The sequence below is a fragment of the Carcharodon carcharias genome, chromosome 2 (genome assembly GCF_017639515.1).
Source record: "Carcharodon carcharias isolate sCarCar2 chromosome 2, sCarCar2.pri, whole genome shotgun sequence".
Lineage (NCBI taxonomy): Eukaryota > Metazoa > Chordata > Chondrichthyes > Lamniformes > Lamnidae > Carcharodon > Carcharodon carcharias.
In genome coordinates, this window is record NC_054468.1 from 20,563,867 (window position 1) to 20,573,120 (window position 9,254).

At 43.1% G+C, this 9,254-nt stretch overlaps 1 protein-coding gene across 2 annotated transcripts in view; it reads right to left on the reverse strand.

Annotated features, from left to right (window-relative positions):
* The window catches only part of hps3 (HPS3 biogenesis of lysosomal organelles complex 2 subunit 1), a 46,659-nt gene extending 37,524 nt beyond the window's left edge, over positions 1-9,135 (reverse strand). Inside the window, exons 1-6 of one of the 2 annotated variants that reach the window (XM_041174287.1) lie at positions 9,002-9,135; positions 8,508-8,742; positions 7,674-8,192; positions 5,650-5,818; positions 3,898-3,983; positions 2,149-2,341 (exon numbers count right to left, since the gene is read on the reverse strand). In XM_041174287.1, the coding sequence (XP_041030221.1) occupies positions 2,149-2,341; positions 3,898-3,983; positions 5,650-5,818; positions 7,674-8,192; positions 8,508-8,742; positions 9,002-9,046 (1,247 nt within the window). In that variant the 5' untranslated portion in view covers positions 9,047-9,135. Of the gene's footprint in view, positions 1-2,148; positions 2,342-3,897; positions 3,984-5,649; positions 5,822-7,673; positions 8,193-8,507; positions 8,743-9,001 lie in introns of both variants that reach the window. The other variant, XM_041174280.1, reaches the window with a different exon arrangement.
* Positions 9,136-9,254: the final 119 nt, after the last annotated feature.

Here is a 9,254-nt window from a genome sequence, read left to right on the forward strand (position 1 = left end):
TTTCTATAGTTTGGCGACCAGAACTGCACACAGTACTTCAGCTGTGGCCTCACCAAGGTTCTATACAACTCCAACATGACCTCCCTACTTTTGTAATCTATGCCTCGATTGATAAAGGCAAGTGTCCCATATGCCTTTTTCACCACCCTACTAACGTGCCTCTCTGCCTTCAGAGATCCACGGACCTTTTGTGTTTAATCTCTCCTGCTCTCCACCCTATCATCAACCTTCCCTTTTTACTTCAACCTGCACTCCCCACTTTCACTTGCTCAAAACCCATTACATTTCTAACTCCTGCCAGTTCTGATGAAAAGTCACAAACCTGAAACCTTAACTTTGTTGCTCTCTTGACAGATGCTGTCTGGTCTGTTGAGTTTATCCAGCATTTTCTCTTTTTAACTGCACCAGGATGTATATTTAGGCAAGGACCCCACAATGGTGTTGAATGAACAATCTTCTAACACAATGGTGAAAAATACCTAGAATTCTAGCAAACAATTTGCATCACCTCAAGACTAACATGACACATTAAGGTAATAAAAACAAAAAACTGCGGATGCTGGAAATCAATAACAAAAACAGAATTACCTGAAAAAACTCAGCAGGTCTGGCAGCATCGGCGGAGAAGAAAAGAGTTGATGTTTCGAGTCCTCATGACCCTTCGACAGAACTAAGTAGAAATAGGAAAGCTTATATTTCACCCCTTTCCTATTTCTACTTAGTTCTGTCGAAGGGTCATGAGGACTCGAAACGTCAACACATTAAGGTAATAGTCTGATGTGTTTATATTTGAGGAACTCGTTTATACTTCATGCAGTTCTCTGCTCATTGTTGCCTAATTAACATTTCAAATCAGCCTAGCTCCATGGCTGCTTGTTAATGTTAAGTCAAGTAGTATTATTTCTGTGAAGTTGGCACTTTATAAGCTGAAATCTAACCTTACAGCATTAAACTAAAACGAACTGGCTTACAAACCAGAGATAAAGACCCTAAATAAAAACAAAAAACTGTGGATGCTGGAAATCCAAAACAAAAACAGAATTACCTGGAAAAACTCAGCAGGTCTGGCAGCATCGGCGGAGAAGAAAAGAGTTGACGTTTCGAGTCCTCATGACCCTTCAACATTTCTGTTGAAGGGTCATGAGGACTCGAAACGTCAACTCTTTTCTTCTCTGCCGATGCTGCCAGACCTGCTGAGTTTTTCCAGGTAATTCTGTTTTTGTTGTTGATAAAGAGCCTAAAGTTGCGCACGGAATTTAGAATTTTAGTTCTCTGCTAACAGTGGAAGTGGATCTGAATCATTATTGTAGTAGGTCTGCAATAAAGGTTCACTAGATTGATTGTTTGTCCAAGAAGAGAGATTGAACAGAATAGGCTAATATTCTCTGGAGTTTAGAAGGATGAGAGGTGACCTAATTGAAACATAAAATTATTGGAGGGTTTGACAGAGTTGATGCTAAGAACCAGTTTCCCATGACTTCAGAGTCTAGAACTCCGAGGAGAAATTTCTTCTCAGAGTTGTAAATCTTTGGAATTCTCTACTCCAGCAGGCTGGGAATACTCAGCTATTGAGCATATTCAAGTCTGGGTTAGATTGATTTTCGAACACAAAAGGAATCAAGGGATGTGGGGTTAGGGCGGGGAAGCAGAGTTGAGGTCAAAGATCAGCTGATCTTATTGAATTGCAGAGCAGGCTCGAGGGGCCTTTTGGCCTACGCTTACTCCTATTTCTTATGTTCACAGCTGGACTTGTACATTGAATACACCCCAAAGCACTGTACCATCGCCAGTTATAACTGCTTGTAAGATTGCGTAGAACCCTTTTCACAAACATTCAAATACTAGATCAATGTTGATGTTGGGAAACTTAAACTCTTTGATCAGCTGACTAACACTCCAGTGAACTATGTGCACATTTTACGCTTCTCACTAGGCTGCAGTTATGAAGTCCAAGTCATGTGAAATGACCCTCGTACAGATCTGATGGCTTCACACCTAAATTGAACGGTACTGTTTGCATCAATGTAAAGCCAAGGGTGACTACGCATCCATACAAGCTCTGTACAATACAAGAGGGACAAGACTATAAGATTTTTCCGCACACTTCAGCTCTGATGGCAGGAGCACATTGTCTAAATTTCTTTGTACCTGGTAATGACGTGCAGGAACTGAGGGCTGATTACTGCTTGCTTGGCCTTTTCTGGGTAACTATAGGTGGACAGTTGCTGCACCATGTTGCCAACAGCATACAGGTAGCCCACATGCGGCAACGAAAAGAAACAGAAGAGGCTGAGCAGCTGCTTCTCCTTCCTTCCAGAGCCAGCGTCTGATTCTAGATCTCCTGGGGCAAAATACAAGAGGAGAAGCGAGTTATTTTATTTTTTTAATATAAAGTATAATCACAGTTAGAGCCACGGGTCACATCAGTGTACTTTTCTTGAGAAGCTAACAACATGATGTGCAGATGTGAAAGCCAAGTATCTGTCCATGTAGTATGCAGCAGTCTGAAGATCAGATGGCAGGACAAATATCAGACATTAAGGGGCTCAACCGAGCTGGCATGCCAAGTATCCGCACTGTACTGTGGCAGTCACAACTGAATTAGGCTGGTCATTTAACCAGAATATCTGACACTTACCAAAGCAAACCTTCTATAGAAAGCTTGAGTCTGGGGTGTGTTATTATGGTAGCCAGAGGAAGATCTACAAAGGACACTCTGAAGTCTTTGCTTAGGAGTTTTGATATTGACTTTCAGTACTAGAAGAAACTCATCCAGGATCACTGCTCTGGCGCAACCAAGTTAAAAAGGGTGCGGCCCCCTTCAAAAGTAAGTGCATATCAGAGGCAGAGAGAGAAAACGTAAGCAGAGGAAATCCTGAGCCAGCAACTTGTCCAAAACTTAATCATCTGTGGTATCTTGTTCTGAGCGCAGGTCACCTACGTACTCACTGGAACCCCACCAATCACCCCAGATGATGGGCATGGTCGCCTTTGCCTTCAGGGACAAATATCCCCTTTTATGCAGCAGTCCTCCATAGCTCCAGGATACAACATGCATGTAAACGTGTATGCTGCCACAGCAACTCTGACTCCTTGGGGTGGGGGCTGGTTGGCTCAGTTGGCTGGACAGGTAGTGTGGGTCAGATTGGTGTTAACAGCACAGAGTTCAACCCTTGTTCTGGTTGGGGTGGATTGGGGACAAGCCTCTTGCCCTACCCTTGGTGAAGATCATGACGCTGTGGGTTGGACCTGCCTTCAGGCAGGGACTCAAGAAGAATTGCTCAGCCCTGGTGCCATGGCCAGATGGGAAACATGCAATGGATTGACTCTGGGAGACTGGATATAACGAAAAGGTCAGAACCTAAGGTTTGAAAGGCAACCCCCTGAGAGGAGAGAGCCAAAGAAGGCCAGAATTTAGGAATAGAGTTTAATTCCAGTTCTGTTGATTGCAAAGAGGCTCAGCTTGGAAGATCCTGACTATAAAGGGAAGGAAGGGTAAACTGCAAAAGGAAGAAAGCTAAAGATAAAGTAGAAAGCTGAACGAAACTAAAGAAAAATAGGAAAATTGGGTGGAAATTATAGGAAATATGGGCAGGAAGTAAAAGTGTGGGAGATGGCTGATTATGTAATATCCTGGAAGGGATCGCGAGAGTCAGGTTGGCTCAGGCTGTTAAGGAATTAGCATGGACTAACTATTATGACATGCAAAAAAAAGTACACACAACATATAAAGAACACACAGCCTCACATGTGCCCAGACTTCAAGCACAGAAACTAGACTGAATCACCCAAGGGAAAGTTTTACGTAACACCTCCCTGATGCCCAAACATAATCAAGTAAAGCTCTAGAATATTTGTGTACATAACTCAAAGCTGTTGTGCTGTAGGTTACAGTACCTGTCGAGTACATTGGGAGTAACTGAAGTGAATGTAGAGCGGTCTCTTCAACAGAGTAAATGTGGGATAGATCTGGAGCAAAACGCCTTGGAATAGAAAAATATGAAAATTACAATTTATCTTTCAAAGGTACACATGTTCATCATTTAAAAAAAAACCCCATCATAAATCAGAAACAAATTGGAAGGACTATTATTGCTAGGATACTGTGTTGCTTTGCTAAGTGGTTGAGTTATACTGCATGAACAGACACCATGGGAACTGGTATGTATTCAAAGTCTCTGGAAGTGAGTGAGTTAGTGAGGCTCAAATGTAGAATGGTTTGGGAGGGGAGGCTTAAAGGAAGATAATTAAATATAGTACTTCAAATGAGAAAAGGCATAGTATGATGCAACATGGGCAGAGGCCATTCAGGCCATTGTGCCTGTGCCAGCTCTTTGTTAGAGTTATTTTATCCTCATTGTCCTGCAATTTATTTCTTTTCACATATACAGCCAATTCCCTTTTGAAAGTTACTATCAAATCTGTTCTTATCACTTTCAGGTAGTGCATTCCAGAGCATCATAACTTGCAGCATAAAAATAACCCATCTCCCCTCTGGTTCTTTTACCAATTACATTAAATCTGTCCCCTCTGGTTACTGAGCCCCCTGTCAGGGGAAAACATTTCTCTTTAATCAAAACTCTTTTTAAAAAGATTTTATTTTGGTGCAAAAATCCAGCATTTTGTAGAAATGAAATCCCATTCACGTATTACCATGAAGAACTTATGCAGCCATCATCTTAACTCAAATTGATCTGTGCCAATGCAAATAAATGAAGAGAAGTTATAATAGACATATCCACATCAAGTGTGTCCCTGCCCATTGATGAATAAAGTCTCAGTATTTAGTGTGTTTGCAATTCCCCATATAGCTCATGACCTTCTTGCCTTCTCTTAGCTGGGGGGGTTTCCTCTATTATAGCAGACAAGAATGGCTCCAGACTAGCTGAGAGGCCTTTACCAACACTGTGCTATGGTTGGCACATGGATGCAGGCAGCTCCTGTATTGAGCATTTCTCCATGATAGCAAGGCCAAGTTCAGGACTCTATGTGTGTTATGTTCTTATTATGATATAGCTCCTTGAGCTTATTTGCTGTATCAGACACAAGGCATCAATCACTCGTAAGGGATTGGATAAACACATTGTGGGTTTATTAAGATTAGGCACATGATAACATGTGATACTAAAACTGCAACACACTACACACTTTTCCCTTCTAGTGATGCATACAGAGGCATGCTCACATTTAAGTATACCACAACGTGTAGTACACCACAAGTGTGAACCCATGTACTACCACTTTAGGGCATAATATACTAGAGGTTCATAATGCTGCCCTGCACTCAGCAAATTATTTATTTCAGCCTTACCATCAAATAGGTTGGAGAGGTAACAGGAATTAAAACAAAACCTGAAATTGTCCCATGCTGTAGAGCATCAAATAACTGGTTAGACTGCCAGGAATAAATCCATAGGGGAACATCATCTCTTTGACCTGATCACGAGGATGCAATGCATGTCACATATGTGAAGAACCAAGAGTGGCTGGTTATATGAACATTATTGCAAAGTGATATCGCCATTTTACACTATCAAGTTTAAATCCCATAGACAAGCACAGAGCACCTGCAGAGCCTTTAAAAAATGAATTTATACACTAGCCTGCAGAGTGGTAGTTTACAGATCCCAAAGATCAACCCTGCCTCACCTGTACAGAATTGGTTGTAGGTATAGATTATTCCGCAGATCAGTTGTCAAACCCTCCATGCCTGTCCACTCCAAACTGATCAACACTCCTGATCCCCTGGAGTCTTCACCAAGCAATTCCAAAGGGCTTTGAAAGAGGACAAATTCATCCTGTCCTTGGCTCAGAGATGCTGCTAGAAGAATTGCACAAATGCTTTAAGACCGTTACATTGACACAAGCTGGGACCAGAAATCCTGTTATAGTGTGGGCTGCAAGCAACACTGCCCAGCATTACGAGGGGCTATTTTCAATTTCGACAGGGGCTAGATTCCATCAGTAGCCCAATATACATCCCACCCAAGTTTCCTTTTAATTGATAGTCTTGAATTTATGTAGCACCTTTCATGACCTCTGAACACCTCAAAGCATTTTACAACCAATGAAACTATTGTTTATATGGTTGTAATTTAGTAAATGCGGCAGACAATTTGCACAAGATCACAAGCAGCAATGTGATAATGACCAGGTAACCAGTTTCTAGGTGCTGGCTGAAGTTACATACATTGACCAGGACATCGGAGAGAACACACCTGCTTCTCTTTGAATAGTGACAAAGGATCATTTAAATCTGAGAGGCTAAACTTCTGCCAAATTGAAAATTAACCACCCCTACCCCTTATCGTTCAAGGGAAGCATCTTGCTTATGGCAAATGATTTGCTATTGCTAATGAGCTGGCATGTTATTGTCCCAGATATTTCTTAATACAAAACTATGAGCCTCTCGGCAGCAAGTTCCTCTCGATACAGAGATTTGCAAGACTTAGCATGGATTATTATGCTGCACCAGCTGACTTATCTTATCAGAATGTTGTATGAGGACAGGATTGAAACTTTTTGTTTCACCTACCCATCCCAACAACTGTTCCTTCCCTCACCTGAAGTACTCACTACTTTTTTTTACTGGGCTCTGATATTACAGGCACTGATGCCTTGTCCACCCTGTCATCTGAGAGTTCTAGCATTCAATTTTTTTTTGACTGTATGGAAAGGGAGGGTGTTCCAGCCAAACCAAATTATATCTACCCTGACATCCACTGATATACACTTCTCGCAAGAGTTGGTGACAAATATGGCCAACTTTCACTTCCCTGTCCCCCCCTCAAGGCTGCAGATTTTACCATCTCCATCACCGATCAGCCCAGAAAAAGTAGAGAAAGACTTGTATTTACACAAGTATTTAGAGCAGCTTTCATGACTACAGCATATCCCAAAGCACTAGAACTAGGGGGTCACTGTTTAAAAATAAGGAGTCGTCCATTTAAAACAGAGATGAGGCAAAAATTTTTCACTCAAAGGGTCGTGAGTCTTTGGAACTCTCCTCCTGTAAAGGTGGTGGAAGCACAGTCTTTGAATATTTTTAAGGCAGAGGTGGATAGATTCTTGGTAAGCAAGGGAGTGATAGGTTATCAGGGCGGGTGGGATGCAGATTTCAGGTTACTAACAGATCAGCTATGATCTTACTAAATGGCAAAGCAGCTCAAGGGGTCTACTCCTGCTCCTTGTTCATATGTTCTTTACAAACAGTGAAGTATTTTTTTGAGATGTTGTCATTGTTGAATATAGGAATCGCAGCAGCCAATTTGCTCACAGCAAGCTCCCACAAGGAGCAGTGTGATAACACTTGTTTAGTGATGTTGAGTGGGATAGAATATTGGCCAGGAGACCAGGGTGAACTCCCTTGTCTTTCTTCCAAATACCAAATCAGGGAACCTTTCAACGTCCACCAGAAAGGCAGGGCCTCAACTTAACATATCATCAACCTCAAAAGTATGCTCTCATTATTGCACTGAGAATGTTAACCCAAAATCTGTGCTCAAACCCTTCGAGTGGAATTTGAAGCCACAACCTTCTGATTCAGAGGCAAGAAGAGCGTTATCCACTGAACTACAGCTGACCCACCTATGTAGAGCTCAGTGCCAATGTTAAGTTGCACAGAATTGAACATTATCCTGGGTGGGGGGGGGGGGGGTCAATTTACCACAAACCTTCTGCAGGGTTGTTGTCCTCTTTGTCAATGCCCTCGTCGATTGGCGCTTCTTCCTGAACGGTCTGTTGCTGGCTTTTCCTCTCCACTTGTTGGACACTGTCCAGTTTTAGCACCAGCACTTCCAGGTCCGCTGTCAGGGCTAAACAGCCATCGCAAAAAGCGACTTCCAGCAGGCTCAGACTGACATGCACGATCAAGAAACGCTCAAAATCTAGCACAGGGCTCTCGCCGTCCAGCATCTCCTCCTTCAAGCGGAAGAACACCACCTTGTTATGGCACCCGACCACCAGGTCGCCCTTCACCGGGCAACAAGAAACGGAGAGCGGGGGGTCCGACAGCGGCACCTCCACAATTTCCATCTGATCTTTGGGTGCCCCTTTAAATGGAGCCTGCAACACATGTCCCACCATTCGGATACCAACTCGGGACTTGCCCCGTGCTTGGTATCCCCTCCAATTCAAGTAGACACGGAGCGAGAGGACCTTACTCTTCTCTTCAATTGTGGCAAGGTAGTCTCCTAAAAACAAAGTTGGGGAGTAAAATAACTAAAAGACAAAGTGAATCACTTCATTAATATGACTATATCATTTATTAGGCAGTCACGGGTCGCCCAAAAGGTAAAAAAAAGACAGTAAAACATGCAAGTGTACTGGTAAAACGTGTTCCACAACTGGGCTTGTATATCTCAAAATGAAACTCCAGCATTACTGATTTTTACTGGGATTTAACAATTTTGAACTGCTTTTTTTCCCCTTATGGGTAATATGCAAAGCCTTCACAGTAAGGGATGCCATTTATTTAATCTGAACAGGTTCCATGCGGAAATGTTTACCTATTCCGCTGAAGGTAATTTTCCGGACTTTCCCAAGGGTAACGCAAGTGCAGATCGGCTGACAGCCACTCTCCGTAATGTTAAACGCTTCGATCTTGCATCCAGCAGAGACAACGAAGAGGGTGTCCCGCCCGCAGCAGAAAGTGTCGGGTTCGTGTTGAACGGGAACGATCAGCTGGGCAGCAAACGGGTGACAGTTGTATACTCGCACCATCTCCAGCACATTGGCAGCTCTCTAATAAAAAAAATGGTGCAGATCGAGAGACGAGGCGCGGTGGGTGCCTCTTTAAATTGTTAGAGTCGAAGAGGGTGAGGGGAAATACACATTAAAGCATTGTCCAGCCTGTTCGTTAAACATAGTCTCAGAAAAGAACGTTAGGTCAACTTTCATAAACAGCAGTGACTAAGGACTCTCTAAAGATTGCAATTTAATGTGCTCAACTTAACGTCATATTATCTCCCCGATCTTATAACTGGCAATTTATGCAACCAACCGAGTTGCAGGAACGTTGCTTCCCTCCGGGTTCACATCGTTGCATGTTTCACTTTTTGCATCAGCCTCTTGTCGGCTTGTCTCCTCAGCTCGGATTCTCTCCCTCTGGTGAGTACGAGACCTGGTGGGTGTCGGAATGTCCCAAACTCCGGGCTGCTCTTCCGTAACCATTGTGACGTCAGCCCGTTTGTTGCCTCAGCCAATTGGGATCGCCAGCCGGGATGGCGCTGCTGCCAATCAAAGGCAGTCGGCCA